The 20155-nt window shown below is 33.1% G+C and overlaps 1 protein-coding gene across 2 annotated transcripts in view; it reads right to left on the reverse strand.

Annotated features, from left to right (window-relative positions):
• Positions 1–620: 620 nt before the first annotated feature.
• Positions 621–20155, reverse strand: part of LOC129798144 (EH domain-containing protein 3) — a 40577-nt gene continuing 21042 nt past the window's right edge. Inside the window, exons 3-5 of one of the 2 annotated variants that reach the window (XM_055841137.1) lie at positions 5868–6041; positions 1151–1400; positions 621–1075 (exon numbers count right to left, since the gene is read on the reverse strand). In XM_055841137.1, the coding sequence (XP_055697112.1) occupies positions 1186–1400; positions 5868–6041 (389 nt within the window). In that variant the 3' untranslated portion in view covers positions 621–1075; positions 1151–1185. Of the gene's footprint in view, positions 1401–5867; positions 6042–20155 lie in introns of both variants that reach the window. The other variant, XM_055841140.1, reaches the window with a different exon arrangement.

A 20155-nucleotide genomic window follows, 5' to 3' on the forward strand; every position in this document is an offset into this window, starting at 1 on the left:
AATTTTTCTCTCATTTTCAACAAATAAAAACCCCCTTTTCTTAAAGTTATATGTCTTTTGCCTCTGTTTTATGGATATTTGGAGAAAAAACAAAAAATAAAAGAAACAAGTAATTGTTTTCAGGATAATTCATTTTGTTTATCAAAACATAAGCGTACAACACTATAATTCTTTTTTTTTCAGATAAATTTATTGCCTGGGATAATCCCTTAAACATATAATACATTTTTTTTTAATTTTTGTGTATGCTGAAAATAAAATGTGATTTGCAAAATTGTTTGAATAAATAATCCGAGCTAATTTTATTTAAATAATAAAGAGATAAATGCTCTCTAAAGTATTTTCTATTTCATCTTTACCATCGTTACTTCTTTTTTATTTTTTGTTTTACGTAAAATAGCATAATAGCCTGGTTATTGAGGGAGAAAGGAAAAGAAAAATGTCCATTTATCATTAATAAGAACCACTTAGATGCATTTTTGATACTATAACAAAGAGATTTGAATAATATTACTTCTTCGTACATTCACGTCATTTCCTTAATTTATTGTATACAACTTTTCTATATCAATCATTTTTAGTATTTCGAGAGAGATACTAAGACAAGTTATACGTGAAAGTTTCTTTTTTTTTTTGTTCTCATCGTTCTTGATGTTCTATCTATACAAAAGCTACACGAATAGTGATTTTGTATACTTTTCGAAATAAAAAAAAAAATGTTTTTTCTCTTCCTTAACGCGATTCGATTCTATCAATTTTGTTCTGGCAGTTCCTTTTTCATTTCTTTTAACACTTTTATCATCGTCATTCGCATATACTTTTTTTCTTCATCCGGTCTAAATTACATTATTTTATACACGATATAAATTTATTTTAATAATATTATAAATATTTTAACTCTTGTGTTCAATGGAAATTTATGAAATTGTGTTTTAAAAAAAACTGAAAAAAAATTCAACAGACATTAAACGATATCTTTTACGTTTTATTCATGATATTTGTCCGTATAAAAATATATCAACGCTCTTTTCGTGTTTTTTTTACCTTTTTGTCTTTAAGTGTTGCCAAAAAGTCCCTAAGAATTAATTTGTGTATGTGTTGTGTGTGTTTCTCTTTGTGAAATGTCTTCATCAGAAAAACAAAAACTTACCACATTAAATGGAAAAATGTACAAATTAATCCAAACTACTCGCCATTGTTGTACCTCTTGGAAGGTGGAATAAGATGAGACGGTAGCACATCTGGCAACTCATGACCATCCAATTTCACATTGATCAAGTGCATAGCCAGAGCAAATTCTTCCGCATCGAGAAATCCATCGGCATCAACATCAGACAATTTCCATATTTTGCTCAGCACAGTATTCGGGAGCTTCGATTTAATCAATTCAGGCTTTGCGGCTATTGACAAGAGAAAGGAGACATTTTGGGCACGTTGGGAAATTTTGTCAAGGGATAAATATCCAGTAAATGAGAACGATCGGCAGAATGGCTTGACAGGGGTTGGGGGGGAGGAGAAAGAGACGAGAAATGGGAAAATGACATTATCTTTCCATTTCATTGAACTATACTCTTGGCAAATTGAGACACTATCTGGCAAAATACACATGTGTCCGAATTTATCTAACACCCCATTTAAATTTGCTTCACATTTCCATTTGAATGAGTTTGCAACACCAAGCCCACAATTATTGATCATCGCCATATTGATCATCTATTTTGCCAAATACAATTATTTCTTCTATCCAAGGGGTAACTAAAAATTATTCTAAAAATAAATATGTGGACATCTCGGATTATTTTGTAGAATTTTTATCACAAACTAGGTTCAGGAATAGGGTAAGGGCTCATAATTTTGCCCAGTCTGCTTATAAGCATCGATATTCCAAGTCTGAAGTGCGATATTTTCGATACTAATTCACTTTTTTTGTTACTCTCTTTTCAGAAGGATTGTTTAGAAACTTGGCAAGCTATTTATCATCTCATTTTTACTATAATTAGTTTTAATACGTTTAAAAATGAACTGATATGTAGAGGTGAATTTGACTCGAATTTTGGACAACTTGGTTATTAATTTGGACAACTTGGCTGCAAATTTGGACAGCTAATCCGTCTCAACAGGATGCCCATTGTTCTTCATTTCATGAACCAATCTAACCAAGTCCTCTTCCTGTTCATGTAAGGGAAACGTAGAATGTCACAAGAAGCCCGGAAACTTTTCATTATTAAAGTGAGTTGACTTGGGTAATCCAAGTACGCGCGGATTCACACATTCCCTGGAATTTCCGGAAGCCGTTAAAGGCATTTCTCGCTACATCTCGTTCGTAGAGATGATGCTCCTTTGTTTCTCTAGGCACTTGTCCAACCTAGTCATCACAAAAGATAAAACTTCACGAAATTTCGTGAGAAAAACACCTGTCCAAAATAAGGAGTATCACCTCACTGGTAAATGTCTTAAAAAATTTCCCATTTTTCACACGAAAAATCTAATTCACAAGGCAAATCTCACTTCAGGTCAAATGTACAAATCATTACTAACGTGAATCAACACAATTTTCAATGAATATTCAATAATATCACCCAAAAAAAGCGAAGAAATATTGTTAGTACTTCACCACAGCTAAATAAGACTGAAGTAAACACGAAGTTCTGTCATATTTCTCGTAAGAAATTGCTCACACTGAATTTTCAACAAAGCAATTTCAACTCAAATCATATTCAAATTTTAACGTATTTAGTGTTAAAATCTTCCAAAAAGAACAAATATTTAGATAGAATTCATTTTTCATCAAATATTGGAATAAAAATCCATGATTGTAATCAATTAATTTTTAGTGTTCAATTTTATCCTCAAAGTGTCCAAAATAAGAAACTGGACAAAATTATGAGCCTTTTCACTAATTATAGTAAATTTGTAAGCGAAAATTAACCAGTATGTTTCTCTAAATGGAGACACACGCAAAAGAGGTCCACATTTAATGGTGTTCTAAAATTTTAATGAATTAAAATATCCACATAGAAAATCTTGATATTAAAGAAAAGGCGAATTATTAGCAAATAGAAATTTGCCGAAAATTAATGAGATATCTCAAGCAGATGCGTAAAATAATTTAGCATACTTATTTTGCGAAAGCCTTCCATCCAGTAGGGAAATTGTTTAACAATGCCATGACAAATTTAAATTATTTTACCTGATAAATTCGGAAGAATTAATCCAATATCCAATTCATATAATTTACTAGAAGCTTCATGGAGCTCTTTGTAATGATCTTTCGATGATCAATGGGCTTTAACGTTGCTCTGAAGGGGAATTCTGTAACGCTCTGGTAATGCCACATGACAAATTAGGTTCGAATCTTAGGAGAGATTTTTCGAAAATGCGATTCTGTAGTCGTGACATTGCCATATGAGCTCACGTGGCATTGTCAGAAGTCACATCTTTGAGATTTATGGCAATTCAAATGACAATGAATTTTGTTAAACAAATCAACCAAGACGTACTGCTTTTTCATAAAATCATCAAGTAAAGGGATTTCATTAAAAAATCAATGAATTGCATTTTCGAACTCATATGATATGACAAAAAAAAGCTCGAATAGCATTGTCATGTTTCGAACTCACGCGTGACAATGCCATGAAAATTACAGAATTCCCCTACTGGTCCCGAATTTTACCACGAAAATTTGTCATATAACATTGTCATACTGTTACAGAATTCCCCTTCAGGAGCAGCTGAAAGGCGTTACACAGAAAAAATATTTCGTAAAATTGTTCGTAAATGTTTACGAATGCCTATTGGGGACTTTCGAAAGGCAAAATCTTTTTGATCAGTAAAAAATTCAAATTGGTCAGTAAAAAATCAAATTTGATCGGTAAAAAGTCAAATTTGGTCAGTAAAAAATCAAATTTGGCCAGTAAAAAATTAAATACGGTCAGTAAAAAACTTTTTAAAAAATCGTAAAAAAATTAAATTTGGTCAGTAAAAAATAAAATTTGGTCGGTGAACAGTCAAATTTGATCAGTAAAAAATCAAATTTGGTCAGTAAAAAATAAAATTTGGTCAGTAATAAATAAAATTTGGTCAGTAATAAATAAATTTTTGGTCAGTATAAAATAAAAATTTGGTCAGTAATGGCGCTGGCACACCTTTTAGATCAGGAGAATTTTGTAAAGTAAAAACTCACTTCTCTTTCTTTCTCAAAAAAATTTGCATAAGTCTATCCCACTCTTTTGGTCTCAAAATTGGACTGAACTAATTTTAATTTGGTATGATGTTCAAAAGAAGAAGAAGAGTACGCAAGACTGGGATAAATATATGTAGAGCTTTTGAGAAAGAAAGGATATGAATTTCGTTCACATGAAATTTTACCAATCTAAAAGGTGTGGCGGAGCTATAAAAAATCAAATTCTCTCGGAGAAGTCAAATTTGGTCGGTAAAAAGTCAAATTTGGTTAGTAAATTTTTTTTAAATCAGTAAAATGTGAAATTTAATCAGTAGAAAATTAAATATGATCAGTGAATAATAATTTAGTCAAATTTAACTTTTTACCGACCAAGTTTGACTTTTCTCAGACCGAATTTGATTTTTTACTGACCAAAACATACGCTGATAAAATTCGATTTTTTACCGATCTGATTCTTTATTTTTTACTTTAATTATTGAGAAACACGCGAAAAATTATCACCACTTTGCAAAATAATTCTAAAATGAATTGATATTTTGTCTTCCATTTGACAATTCTGAGTGACACAGCGACACTGACACTGGAAGCCGCTGGAAAGTGCTCATTTTTCCACAAAATTGACCTCTTTTGCAAAAAATTGATCTCCTTTTGCAAAAAAGTTGGTTGGAAAATGGGTTACAAATTTTTTGGTTAATTACATGGAGTGACGACCAACATTTGACATCCTTTTGCAAACTATTTTTATCAGAGCGATATTTTAAAGCAATTTAAAATTTAATCAATTTAATTTTGAGCAATTTATGAATCGGTTCAAATCGGTTAAAAACCGGTAAGCGGTGTATGATGCGAAAGTAATTTTGAGGTGTAGCATCTAAATCAGGAGTTCAACTACTTCGCAAGGCTTGGGACGCTTTACAAGCTTTGCAACCCTTTTTGACTTGCTTTTCAAATGATTAAAATCGGTCAAGAAAGTATTACATTTTTAGCTTTTAACGTTTCCTTTGTAATTCCAGGGTTAGAGTTAGAAAGTGATAAAGTCACGCCTACTTTTTATGCACATTCTTGCCATAATTTTTTTTTATTACTAACGAAACGACTTTTTCATTGCTCTAGAAGTAACGCCAGCTAGGTATGTGTTTTCCCTAACCGAAAACCCTGCTTTTTGTCTTTACAGAAAAGGTGAATATTGCACGAAAAATTTTAATATTTCCTACAACTTAATACTTTGAATAAGAAAAGGGACATTGCACATTTTCTGTGCAGTGCAGCTCTTGAAGTTCTTTAAAAGTTGTAGGAGGACATTGATTGTACTTTTTGTACTTTTGTACATAATTTATGGTCTAACCAAGAAATTTTTAAATTAGACATTTTACAGGTTTACCGAATTGTGCGAATTTAATTACGAACAATTAGTTTTTAATTGAAATTTAAATAATTAAATTCTTTCACCATCAACTGCAATTCAAATTCTTTTTAGGTAATGGAATTTTACATTGATGTTTCACAAAATTTAATAAATTATATATAAAAAATATATATCATTAAATGAAGTTTAAAATTTAAATCAAAATTTCCCTTTTCGTAAATCCGGAAATTTGTAATTTTGCCAATAAATTCTGCCTCACGTTTTAAATAAAAGTGAAATATAAATAATTAGGAAAAGAAAAATAAATAATATACTCACTTCCGCCAGAAATTTTGCCATCAATTGGACCCAATCTCTCAAAGATTGCATCAGTTCGGGCACGATCTCGATTGCATATCCAATCTAATTCACCAGAACCAGCATCGATTCCTTCACCCTTGCGATAGCCAAACGGTGATAGAGTGTCCTCGCCGATACCCTCGAAGGCACCGCCTGAAATGAATGTCAATGGTGAGTACATTCATTAATTAGTACAATTGTCCCTGAAACACGCTTTCACTGTTCTATTTACAATCCCGCCCCGCCTTGTTTGTCCTCCTTTTGCCACAGACCTTCGACATCGAGTGCCACGGATACAAAAAGGCACCCAGCAATTCTCTCCATCAGGACACCAAAGGTTCAAAGCGTGACAAGAGATTGTTGCTGATACAAAAACATTAATACTCTCACCAATTGAACTTTTCAAGAGTCAAGCCCTGCGTTTCCCCATTGCGTTAAAATACTTTTAAAAAGGAATTTGAAGCTTGAGTAAATGATAAATTTCGATGAGATTTAAAGATATTTCTCCATCGAGCATAAAATTCATTGATCGTCGAAATATTCAGTCAATAAGTTTACAATCACAAAAAGCACACTCGTTTTCTGTGCATGTACACAATGTTTATCAATTTTCCATTAATTTTTAGTGCATGCTCATAAAAAATAATGTAGCGTGGTTAAAATACATTTAGCAAAAAAAAACTGAGACTATGTTAAAACATTTAAAGAGATAATCCACAAAAATCTCAATGAAAAATATCAATATGATTTCTATCAGCTGATTTTTAATTAAATATTTCAAGCATATGAATAAGCTTCCGATTGTTTTCTCTTTATGCGACGAATAAAAATATAGTAACAAAAAGCATGGGAAGATGGGGCAGCTTCACGCAGTTGTAGAGGAAGTGGGGCACATTTGAATTGGGATACTTTTGATATAAGAGCATTTTTTTTGCAATTTGCAGCAGTTTGCAACCAATTTTGCAGCTAAATTAAATTATGAAATGATTCAGTTCCATTTCAAAATACCCAGATAAGCTTATTGTAGTAACTAAGATACTTTACAGCTTAACTCGAAGTACGTGCAAATCGGAGTCCTTACAACTAGAAATACTTAAAAAAACGATTGTGAATTGAAGTTTGCGGGTAAAGAATCGCATCGAGCAAAGTGTTCTCGGAGGCAAAAACGAATAACATTGGCTTGGCCAGATTCTTTACTCCTAAAAGTCAATTCACAATCGAAATTTTAAATATTTCTAGTTGCAAGGATCCCGAGTTGCACGCATATAAAAAATCTCAGTTACCATAAGCTTATATGGGCTTATCACTGGTCATTTCTATTTAAATTTGTTTGAGAGCGGAAGGCCGACAAGAGAAGGTTATTAAAATCGGTTCATGAAAAAGAGATAGAGCCCAATCAAGTTCGATATAGTAAGGGTCGGGGTACAGTAGGGTGCATTAGGAACGGGTTGGATTTTCCTCTAGAGGAAAATGAAAATCTAGCGGCATTTTTTACGAAGGTGCTCCGGTTAACCCAGCTTCGTACCACTTTTTTCCCACCTCTGTAGGCCTCATTTTCCCCGAAAATATTACACCGGACACAAAAATTTGGGCATCACTACTTAGATGGAACTTTCATCTACTTGTTTTCACCATTTGTAGGAGGTATCACGCATTAAAAATCAATCTTAAGCTATTTTTCTAACGCATGTTTTTTGACACTCAGAAAACCATTTTTTCCCTGCATTCTGACAGCCAGTTAAGAGCTTGGTTAGGTATGATTCTCTCATAATCACACCTAATGTAATCCTCGGATTTTCTCTAACACATCCAATTGGTCTTACAGACTATAGTTCGGACGTAACTGATTTCAAAAATGGCCAGCCACCAATTTAAAGTGAAATGTGGGAAGTTCCACTTTAAAACAAGGAAAATTGAATGAGAAATACTCAAAATACATCGAAATGGCAATGAAAGAATCACACCTACCATAAGCCGATTCAGGCTTAATGTTTAATTTGACTGAAGTAAAATAAAAACATCTGATGAAGTCTCATTTCGATGGGGAAGTGTGTGTTTTTCTCCGAGATTTTAGTGAAAATTGTTTAATATCCCAATCTTCTTGTGAATTTATTCAGTGGAATCTCTGATGAGTCAAATATCCCGAGCGGCTTGCACAGTGTGACTCAAAACAGTGAGGAATTCTCAAATACGGTGGTCAGTAATTTTGACAGATGTTTTTACGAAGCTGCAAAATTCAATTTTCCTGAGCTGCAAGGGTGGTAATTTTTATGAATTTTCCTCCACCCACAAAAACGACTCCCTTCAAGCAAAAGATTTTCACGGTAAATATTAACCCTAATAAACCCTCTATAACTTGGAATAGTTGCTTTTTCGAAAAGACACTTGCAGAGTGTGCAAAAATGCATAAAATATTATACATCAGAATTACAAAATTAGGCCTATTTTTTATTTTTGCTTTTTGGACTTAGGAAAAAAAAGCCTAGGCTTCCAAGTTTGTCAGGAAATATGAGATGTAGGACTAGCTTTTAGATTATATGTCCATGGATGAAATTCATTTAGTAATTGGAAAAAAATCAACTTTTCCGAAGCTGCAACATTACGAAGGTACAAAACCTTCCCCTACTGAGTGACTGGTCGAGCAATGATCCTATGTCTCGCCTCGAGATGTATGCTATGCTCGTGTGAGACATACCGTTATGGTACAAACTTTGTAGATAAGCCCATAGCAGAGGGATTTAACGCTTATCGTCGCTTTCGTTTAACACAATTAGAGCTGGAGATGTGACCATTTGATAATTGAATTTTTGACACCTTCTAGCTCAGGACAAGGGGATCGGAGACCGGAGAGGCTTATTTTTTTTTAATCGAAAGGTATTATATCCGGCTATAACATATGAAAATTTGAGGCCGATCCATTCCATAAGGGTTGAGTTATTGAGAAAACAAAATTTGGGTGTGTTCCAAAATGGCGTAAGGAGGGGGTGGGGGTCGGTCCGACATCACCAACTTCTACACTGAGAGAAATCCGAAAAAGTTAAAATAACATTCCGGAAATGTTTACTTTACCCTGCAGTATTGATCCGAAATTGGTGTAAATATTATGCTTTTTGGGTGTATTAAGGGTTAAATTTACCCTTTTTCATGTTAATTTTACCCTTAAAAAGGCGCAAAATTAACATTAAAAATGTTGATATATTTTTACACCTAAAAAGTGTTAAAGTTATGAGGAAAAAAAGTTAATCGCACCCCTGTTTTTTTTTCTCAGTGTAGCTACTCATCGACATTTAATCTTTGCCTAAAACCGCTTGTCGATATCTCTCTCTGTTCTCTCTCCAGAAGCGTTTGCACTCCGGACGGGACGGCTATGAATATCAATTTTTAGCGCATATGATATTTGAGATCTGAGTGTCAAGACGTGTAAATCCAAAATTTGAGCCCGATATGACGAGGTCGGATTTCACCTCGGACCACAAAAGCTGAGATTGTAAAGAATCTCAGCTAAAGTCCTATACTTACACTGAGAAAAAAAAACTAGGGTGCCATTAACTTTTTTGCCTCAGAACTTTAACACTTTTTAGGTGTAAAAATAAATCAACATTTTTTAATGTTAATTTTGCGCCTTTTTTAGGGTAAAATTAACATGGAAAAGGGTAACTTTAACTCTTAATACACCTTAAAAGCATAATGTTTACACCGATTTCGGATCAATACTGCAGCGTAAAATTAACATTTCCGGAATGTTATTTTAACTTTTTCGGATTTCTCTCAGTGTACTCATCACGTAAAATCAAGATAGAAATTACTCTTCGGTACAATGAGAGAAATCCGAAAAAGTTAAAATTACATTTCGGAAATGTTAATTTTACCCTGCAGTATTGATCCGAAATTGGTGTAAATATTATGCTTTTTAGGTGTATTATGGGTTAAAGTTACCCTTTTCCATGTTAATTTTAGACTTAAAAATATGTAAAATTAACATAAAAAAATGTTAATATATTTTTACACCTAAAAGCGTTAAAGTTACGAGGAAAAGAAGTTAATCGCAGCCTCTTTTTTCTCAGTGTAGTAATTGCCATTCTCGAGTTATTCGACTCTTTTTCGAGCCATCGATACGAGGGTTAGTACAGGTCTCATATTTTTGTAAAGAGTATAACCTCAATATTAAGATGTTGTATAATGAATGCTCGATAAACACTCTTTAGTGTCCAATAAAGAAACTATCAGTTTGCCATTTCAGTTTGCTTTGCATAGATTCGTCTGTGTGGATGGATTCACTACGTATTCCCTATTAAACTCACCCTCACACTCGATGAGTCTTATAGGAATCTTGGGAATATACTTCGTGAGCATTGGGACAAACTTAAAGTGTAATTCCAACCCCCACCTGAGGGTTGGTTGAAATAAGTGTTAGATTTGCGTTGTAATAAAATTCGTTTCATGTTGCTGGTTATATATTCAATTTTTTCTCAGTAAAGATATGGCGTTCTCCTATCTTATTTTAGGAGTTTCCCATCCAAGGATATAGATGTCTACAACAAATCCTTAAGTTTTTGCATCTATCAAAGTTTTTATTCCAAGTTATTTTTGTGAAAAAGAATACATAAAGTTGCAAAAGAAAGTTTTGATTGGTATATATCCTTTTTGTATTAATGTGGTTTTAAAAATCATTTGTAGAAATAGCATTTTGCTTAAAAACCCCATTAAAAGTTTGAAATAAAAGAGCATTAAAAAGCAGTCTTTAAAATCAATTTGTGTTCAATTTGTATTCGTCCGGATTAAGTATATCACTGTAGACAGAATGTTTTTAAATTGACCGAGAAAAAAAGCTCAATCCATCATGAATGATTCGTGGAATGATGCATTAAAAAAAAGTATTCCCATTGCGGTGGAAGTGGAATTGAAAATGTGTGTGTCAGTGTTTTACAAATTGTTTCACCTTCTCATCCATCCTCCTCATTTTCCACCACAAATACATCAACTCCCGCGTGTGCCAACCACATAACTAATAGATGTAAAAGTATACACTTCACAAATTGCCAATCAACCGACAAATGGTCGTCTATTTATTTACTTTACATATAACCAACACAAGGGGGGTAGCAATATATATATGTATACTGGAGAAAGCACTCGTTTTATCCACATATTTTCAAATGGAGCCACAGCGACATCCACCAGCAAAATATCTCACCCTCCTCCCTCCTACACTAACGGCCAAAACATTAAATACACCCTTCGTAAGCTTAAATACACGTGATTTGGACGGGGAAAACGCTGCAATATCCAGTTCTATTGACTGAAATAGTTTCATATATAAACCTAAGAACAGTTTTAAACAAGATTTGAGAAAATACATGAGCTACAAAATTTATTATTTGAGGATCAGTCTAAAATTGGCTTTTTGGAAAAAAATGCAAAAGTACCCACATTCTAAAACTGATCTAATCTTTTAATAATCATTTAATATAAGCTAAATACTATTAGTAAATATTATTAAGAGTCAGAAAAACTGAAAATAATACCGAGGGAATATTTTTGGTACGGATTGTGGTCGGTTTCCGGTGTGATGTGTTCTGAAAGGGGTCTCTTCTTTGAATATTGAAATTTCAGCCCAAATTCTACTTTTTCATATATTTTTTTATTATTTTTCAAATTACTATTTATTATTGTTGCAATTTCATTTCTTTTACTTCATTATTTTATTTAAATAAACATAAATAAAATCATCAAATTTAGTTTTCCTCGAAGAATCCTCCTTTAACTTTGATAAGCGCTTCACATATTCGAGGCATCCTGTTGATCAATTTCTACAAAATGTCTGAAGGAACTTTGCCCACGTATCCTGAAGTGCTTCCACCAAGATTGGAACTGATGTCGGCGCCTAATCTCGAACCTTGTGGTCGAGAAAATCCAAGAGAATTGCAATGAGGCTACAATCGGGTGATTGGGGTGGCTAAAGCATGTAGTTTAGGACCCTGCGTTTCTCTTTATCAAGAAGGAAACCTCTACAAAGCTTTGAGGAATGCTTGGGATCATTATCCTCTTGAAAAAAAAAAACCCACGCCCAATAAACCGAATGCATTAGCCACGCCAGTCACCCGATTGTAGCCTAATTGCAATTCTCTTGGATTTTTTCGACCACAAGGTTCGAGATTAGGCGCCGACATCAGTTCCAATCTTGGTGGAAGCACTTCAGGATACGTGGGCAAAGTTCCTTCAGACATTTTGTAGAAATTGATCAACAGGATGCCTCGAATATGTGAAGCGCTTATCAAAGTTAAAGGAGGATTCTTCGAGGAAAACTAAATTTGATGATTTTATTCATGTTTATTTAAATAAAATAATGAAGTAAAAGAAATGAAATTGCAACAATAATAAATAGTAATTTGAAAAATAATAAAAAAATATATGAAAAAGTAGAATTTGGGCTGAAATTTCAATATTCAAAGAAGAGACCCCTTTCAGAACACATCACACCGGAAACCGACCACAATCCGTACCAAAAATATTCCCTCGGTATTATTTTCAGTTTTTCTGACTCTTAATAATATTTACTAATAGTATTTAGCTTATATTAAATGATTATTAAAAGATTAGATCAGTTTTAGAATGTGGGTACTTTTGCATTTTTTTCCAAAAAGCCAATTTTAGACTGATCCTCAAATAATAAATTTTGTAGCTCATGTATTTTCTCAAATCTTGTTTAAAACTGTTCTTAGGTTTATATATGAAACTATTTCAGTCAATAGAACTGGATATTGCAGCGTTTTCCCCGTCCAAATCACGTGTATTTAAGCTTACGAAGGGTGTATTTAATGTTTTGGCCGTTAGTGTATATTCATTTTTGGCATAAGTTAGACCCATATGAGATGGGAGAAAAATGGGGGAAGCTTTTGCCACCCTTTATGCTCGTCATTGCTCCCATAGTATGTTGTTTTGTGTGTATTACGCTAAAAGCACAAAACGGAAAACTCTCCCATCATCTCACCATTCTTCGTCAATCTAACTCCAATCCTCTTTGCTCTTGGAGTCCTCTCACACAACTAATTTCACTTTATTCCATTTCCTCACCCCTTCAAACCCCCCAACCCAATGATTATTCATCAGTCATTTCCTCTTTTCAAAATAATATTGACTCTGCAGTGCCAATAATTCCCCATTTACACACACTTTGTATCAAGAAGATGAAAAAGCGACAGTGTTGGGCGCATAAAACCACGATATCACGCATGATGTGAAATGAAACTCATTAAACAATGGCAAAGGAAAATTCGCGCAATGCTTGTACTCCTTGTAAGCTAAAACTTTCTGTGAATTTTCCTTAATAATTCTCACTTTTGGAAGAGCATTGAAGTGCTCTCTCTGCTGAAAAATTCTCGTCTTTATTAAGAATCAAGAACCTAAATTCTAGATAGATCATACAAAATACAAAATAGAGTAAATTAAACTAATACAAAACCTGCTTCAAATGGAGATTTTTCGCTACTCCAAATGGAAACGTCACTATTTTCATGTACTAAATTACTATATTTATATATTTTCTATACCTCAGTTTTATTATTTAGTTCATTTTGTTCCAAATAAAGCGAAAACCCATTCATATTCACAAATTTTAATTTGTTAATTTCTCAGAAAAATTAAAAGTGTACCTTTTCACCATTGAATTTTTCATCGATCGACCATGTTTTCCAATGAAAAACACAATAAGGTGACTATTCACAGTAAACAAATTTTTGGCTACTTTACCATGATTTTCATTGTAAATTTTATATTAAACATGTAATCGTGTGTACTAATACACATTTGTGTAATTTGTACACATTTTGTCTGAAAACTGTGTAATTTGTACACCTTTTATTTGAAAACTGTGTAATTTGACACGAAATATGTAAGAAAATATATAAAACTGTGTAATTATTCCCAGTTGATTACACGGTTTACAATTACATAAAATTTAAATTACACATTTTCAGATTACACGTTTTGTTGAATTACATAATTTGTGTAACTTTACAAGAATAATCGTGGTAAAAAAGCAAACCAACGATTATCCTTGTAAATTTTTTTTTACTGTTTTGTTTATTCGTTTTTTTTTAATATTTATGTCATATTTCTGGCTAATTTTAGTTAAATGAAGTGCTATTTTTTATTGTTAACGGTACGTGAAGTTTTCAAATGAAATAATTGCCTATTTCGTGAATAAAAGTATTTTTCTAAAGTGTGTGCAAATGCTTCAATAGGAAACCCCGGTTTTTGGGATTTACTTATTTAACATAAATGAAATATCAGAACAAAGCCCCTACAAAGGGAGGCTCCCTGCTCCTTAAATAGAAATTAACTATTGAAGTATCGAAGAAGAGATTAATTATAAAACTCTGGATTCTCCTGATTGACCTTCCAATGTCATTGACTCTTTACCTATAAAAGATGGAATAATCTCTTAAATATTCGGCGAAGAAGGATCAAATTATCCCTGGGATGTGAAAAAACAGCCTTGCACAATGAAATAAAGACACTTTTAAGTTAATTTTTATCGCACTTTATCTCGTACCACGCAACGAAAGGGAAGTGCAGTAGACTCTCTCTGAATCGGGAATATGGGGCAAAATGTCATCCGGTTTAGCGATAGAATTGAGCGTCAAAGCCTTTGTAAATTCCACAAAAAGCGCTCAATTATAAAGAATCGCGTTAAAATAGGAAGAACTACAGCGAATTTGAGCGAAACAGCTTCATAATTAAACATGAAAATTGTGAACAAAATTTCTCGCCCGATTGAAAAAGAGCCGATTGAGTGAGAGTCTACTGTAGAAAAATTTCATTTGACAAGAAGTCCCGTAAGGGCGCCAGCAAGCAGAAATGACCTGATAGTTGTGAGTGTTTACTTTAAGCATTTACATGAAATTTACTTTAAGAATTTATGTTTTGATTAACGACCGTAGGACCCGGAAATATGATTTTTTTTTTTTGAGAGATTTTCTTATTGTTTTAGATGCGAAAGGAGAAAAGACCAGGAATAAGAACAAATCCTGCACTTAAGATCTTAAGATCACTTACACTGTTTGTCTCCAATTAGAAACTTTATCTTGTCTCCATTTGGATTAATTTGTTTCCAATAGAAGCATTTTGCACTCGTGTATTTTTCTTGTATTTAAGAAGTTTTTTAATTATATCTAAAGAATTTTCACTAAATAATAACATTCTAGAAGAGTCAAGGAGCAAATTTATGCAATTCTCTTCAGAAAAAAATATGAACTTAATGTGTTGAATCTTCTGTCAAAGTTAAAGCGTCTGGAAATGGTTTTGAATTAGGACATTTAGCCTAAGCACTAAAATTCTGCAATTGCTTTTCGCCCTAATGCTATAATTCTTGCGAACTAGACATACTCAAATGGACAATATGGTAAAAATATTTTCAACCAAAAGTAGAACAATTGAGTGAGTGTTCGTCTGATAGAGGAATAGTCTCCAACTTTCAAGTTGCCACTTTCAGATTTAACCGTTTCCGGAGTGAAATTCTCATAGAATCAAGCAAAAAAGTGGTTTTTAGTGTCATGAACATATGTCTTAGAAAAGTTCCAAAAAAAGTGATATTAAAACGTTTTATTCCTTATGAAAACGGTTTAATCAAGTAGATTAGAGTTTCCTTCAAACAATGATGTGCGACATTTAGTGTCCGGTGCAAAATTTAAGGTAAAAATAGGGTGTTCAATGATGACGTGAATCGTGTGCGAAGATGGAAACTTGATTGAACTTTCGCACAAATCGCCATTAAATTTTCATTTTCCTTTAGAGGAAAATCTGAGGATTTCCTGGAATTATCTGAGGTGGGATTATGAACCCTATAAGTAAGAGATTTTTTTGGTATAGTTTGGAGAATCGATACGGTTTGCATGGTAGTCAGAAAAAATCACTGAACTTGAACATCATTTTTCTGTGCGAAAATTCAAAGCCTCCCCCTATGTATTGATCACTACATGTGAAATTTTTAGTCCTTTGTGGGGAAAATCGAGCAAGAGCCTTTTAGAACGACGCATTTCATGCACTCATGGCGGGTAACTTATTTCTGAGGTTCGAATTTGACGTAATCATAATTTTTACGACAAAGCGTCCACGACAATGATGACATCTATCAGTTCACAAAAAATAGTCCAATATTTGAGGTCAACTACCGGTCTTACTTAACAGACTGCAAACTGGACTTTACTCTCCAATCATTTCAAAAGACTATTTTTATATATAAAAACCTTTAGAAATTATTACACAAACCAAATATTTAATAAATTCTCTATCAGAAAACCGAAAAATCTCACATTCGATAATAATTAACTTAACATACGTACGCCTGTATTACACTAAAGGTACAAAACATTCAAGTATAAATTTATAGGACATAGATATTTGCAACATAAGCTTTTCACCTCGTTCCAATCGTTTTTAAATTGGAAAAACTCAATAGGGAATCCTTTTACAGGGGGGATAGTAAATTAAATATTATATTTGTAATAATTTTTTTCTGAAAATGGTGCTTTTGTAAATATTGCAGCATGATGTAAATCTAAAATTGCAGTATTTTATTTATATAGGGATCGTGTCATTTTCCGTGGAAAAACATGATTTTAATAGAATTTTAATTAAAATGAAATGCATGCAATTTTATTAATATTAGTCCCATGATTTGAATAACAATTATTGCTGAATTTCATATTGAAAGATAAATTGTATAAACACATATTTTTGTTGTTGATTCCCCTTTAAATTTAGTGTAAAATTTAAGAATATGCTCCCATCACAAAATTGACTATGTGACTTTCACATGCACACGTAGATAATCATCGAGCTCTAAAATAGCTTCCCCATAGAAATTTAGAGACTAGAACGTGTAACACATTTACTGGATTGTTTCTTGGAATTCGTGAATGTTCTTATCTCTGTTGCTGACACAGTGTAGTACAAGTTTCTGAGATAATTCGCTGGGTGAGATAAGGGTGTGCTGATAGAGGGGAATTTAATGTTGTTACCTCTGGGAATCAGGTGGATACACGGAGCATAAGTAGTGTTATGTCATGACTAAAATCTACCGTGCGTATGTGTTTTAATTTAGAATTCTTTATCAATCTCTTATCGGTGGTATTCCACAAATGTCGGTCAATGTCTCATAGGGATTTTCCCTCTAGGAATTATTCCTATAAATGTTTCAATCTGAAACTCTTTCAGCTCGTCTGCACTTTGCAGAAAATTATTTGCTATCAAATTGTTATTGAATGTTTATGCTCTTGCTCGACTTCTAAAGAGAGGGCTATGTCTGCAATGAATTGATTTTATGACATATACAAATTTCTATTTGCCTCATATACTAAGTCTTTAGAACCTTGATAGAATATTATGGTAAATAAATTTTGTTATTTTTTAATTTCGAATTGATGGATTAGGTTGAGTCTGGTGTCAGTAGAAGTTTTTAACGGACCTGTACTATCTTATATCCAAGCTAACTAAATCCAGGTATAACAATTGACAGTTTATAACTTCGACTTCCAAAAGTGTGTACAACGTTTTTAATCTAGTTTAATCTATCAACATACGCCTGGGTCTCGGTCAAAATCACAAATGTCAGATTACCTCAGAGTCAAGAATACGAATAGCCAAAATTTCAAATGGGTCAGAAATCTAGAAGAGTTAAAATTTCGAATGATACAAAGAAAGGGGTATCAATTTGTAAATGCTTAAAATATTTAAAATATTCTATACCAAATATTTCAAATAATTCTTTGTTCCACTCATATAATCGAGTAGTTTTCTGATTATACTCGATTATATGAGTGACATATACGGACTATAATCCAGACGGCGGCAAACGCAAACAAGATACAAATTCAGTTTCAGTTTTCAGTTTATTCATTAGTTAAACTAAGAGTTACACCAGCTTAGTCTATAGACTGTTTAGCTGGACTTTTTGCAAACAATGAAAGTTTAAAGTAAAGATTATTTAAGCAAAAATTCATGTGTAAATCGAGCTAATCAAATTTTTCAAGCTATCATCGGTGCAAGTACGCAAGAACCCGTCAATTTCACTTTGCGTAAAATGTGACAAATGTGAGTGGAGACGGTTTATTATCATTGGAGCTTTATTTCCAGAATTGGAAATAAAGTATCGATATATCAATCTATCTTTACGGGGTAAGGGGAATTTAAAAATTATCAACGATCTTAGAATTTTCTTGATCTAAAAAGATTTTTAAATTAAAAAAAAAATTGGCTGATTTGAGATTTCGTCTTGTTTTGAATTTCGACTCTCTCTAAAGGAATTATAACCCTTTAGGAATTTTGGTTCTTGAGGATTTTGGCCATTTGTAATTTCGCTCCGTATTCGGAATTTTGCTTTTTTGACTTTTGGCGTTCGGGATTTAACTTTCAAGATTTTGGCTGTCACTGCCAGTCCCGGTCAAAATGCAGAAATCCAGAATCTCGAACGGAACGAAAGCCAAAATCACGAAATGGCAAAAATCCCGAATGGTTCAAAATCCCGAATAGGTACAAATCCCGAATTCTAAAGTGTGTTTAAAAGTGTCTTAGCTACTTCTGCGATTACACCCGCGTTTACAGAACACAAAAGGATTTTTTTCTGTCTTTCGGGATTTTGACCATTCAGGATTTTGGCTTTCGAGGTTTTGGCTCCTTCGGGACTTTGGCTATTCGGGATTTTGTCTCTTATACAGGATATTTGTTTTACAACATTTTCGCGTTTGGGACTGGCTTTCGGGAATTTGCTAAAAGTGCAATATATAATTCCGAAATGACAAACTAAAAGAAACTACGTAAAATTTGGCTAAATGCATAGGGTAAGTGTGCCAAATTCCGGCCAGCTTGCAATTTCGGTCACCTTTTTTGTTCCTAGAATTTCCATGAACTTTTAGATTTTACATACTCTAGAGATTATACAATGCAAAAGAATAACAAAAAATGTAGCTTCGACAAATGAGATGACGTGAAAAAGACATTGGGAGAATTCCCGAAGGGCAAGGAACTATGAGAATGAGGTGGCCGAAATAGGGCACCAAAGCTATGTTTATATTTTTATTCATTTTAAAATGTATTAAGAATGATTTTAGAGTAAATAAAGACGGCAAACTCTTTACAAGGTTCCAAGCAACACTCTTTAAGAAGAAATGACCTATTTATTAATGATATCAACAGGATTGACCTCTCCGGGCGTCTGTTCTTATATGCGGACGATATTTGCATATTGCACGTCGGATGTGACCTGGGGGAGCTTGAGGCTGAGATCAATAAGGACTTATCATTAATATCCTCATGGATAAGCAAAAACAAAATGTCAGCAAATCCCAAGAAAACGAAGTATGTCTCATTTGGATGTGACTCTGGCAGTCTTCACATACTTCTTGACAACTCTATCATTGAGGAGGTTGCGGCTTTCCGCTACCTGGGTGTGCAGATCGACAACAGGCTGAAGTTTGAAAGCCATATTACGGACCTCGCAACTAGATTGGCCGCACTGACGGGTGCTCTCAGGAGAAACCTCAACGGAAGCGTCTCACAACACACCAGAAGAGCAATCTACCACTCCATGTATCAAAGCATACTTTCGTATGGAGCCGTGGTATGGGGCGGAGCTAATCAACAACTACTCAAAAAGTTACAAATAATACAGAATAAATCCCTTAAAATCCTATTTCACTTAGACCCACTCACAAGTACTGAGCTTCTATATAAACAATTAAAAGTCCCTCAAATTCAAAACATAATTCAAATAAATAGAATCATTCACATTCATAAAATTATAACAAGTCAAATACATACAAAAACACAGTTAAATACTAAAATTAAAAATATTGAAACTAGAAATAACTTCATCGATCTCACTAAACACAATACCACCTATTTTGGATTAAAATCAATTGTTTTTTCTGCAGTCACTCACTATAATGAATTGTTAAATAAGGACATAATTTCACTAAATATCAACACGTTCTCATTAAAACAAAAATTACTAAATTATTTTCTAAACAATTAAAACAGACTTTCTTGTAATCGCATCATCACAGCTTTAGCCTATCAATTTTCCATAAAATTGTTATTTACTTTTACCTACACCATGATTTTATACAGCCCCATATAGTACTTAATATTTGTACAGGGACATGAACTTATAAATAAATAAATAAAAAAAAAAAATTTAAAAAAAAACCAATTTGTATTTGAAATATTCCATTTCAAACTTGAGACTTTGACGCTTGCATGCAACTATG

Source organism: Phlebotomus papatasi, chromosome 1 (genome assembly GCF_024763615.1).
Source record: "Phlebotomus papatasi isolate M1 chromosome 1, Ppap_2.1, whole genome shotgun sequence".
Lineage (NCBI taxonomy): Eukaryota > Metazoa > Arthropoda > Insecta > Diptera > Psychodidae > Phlebotomus > Phlebotomus papatasi.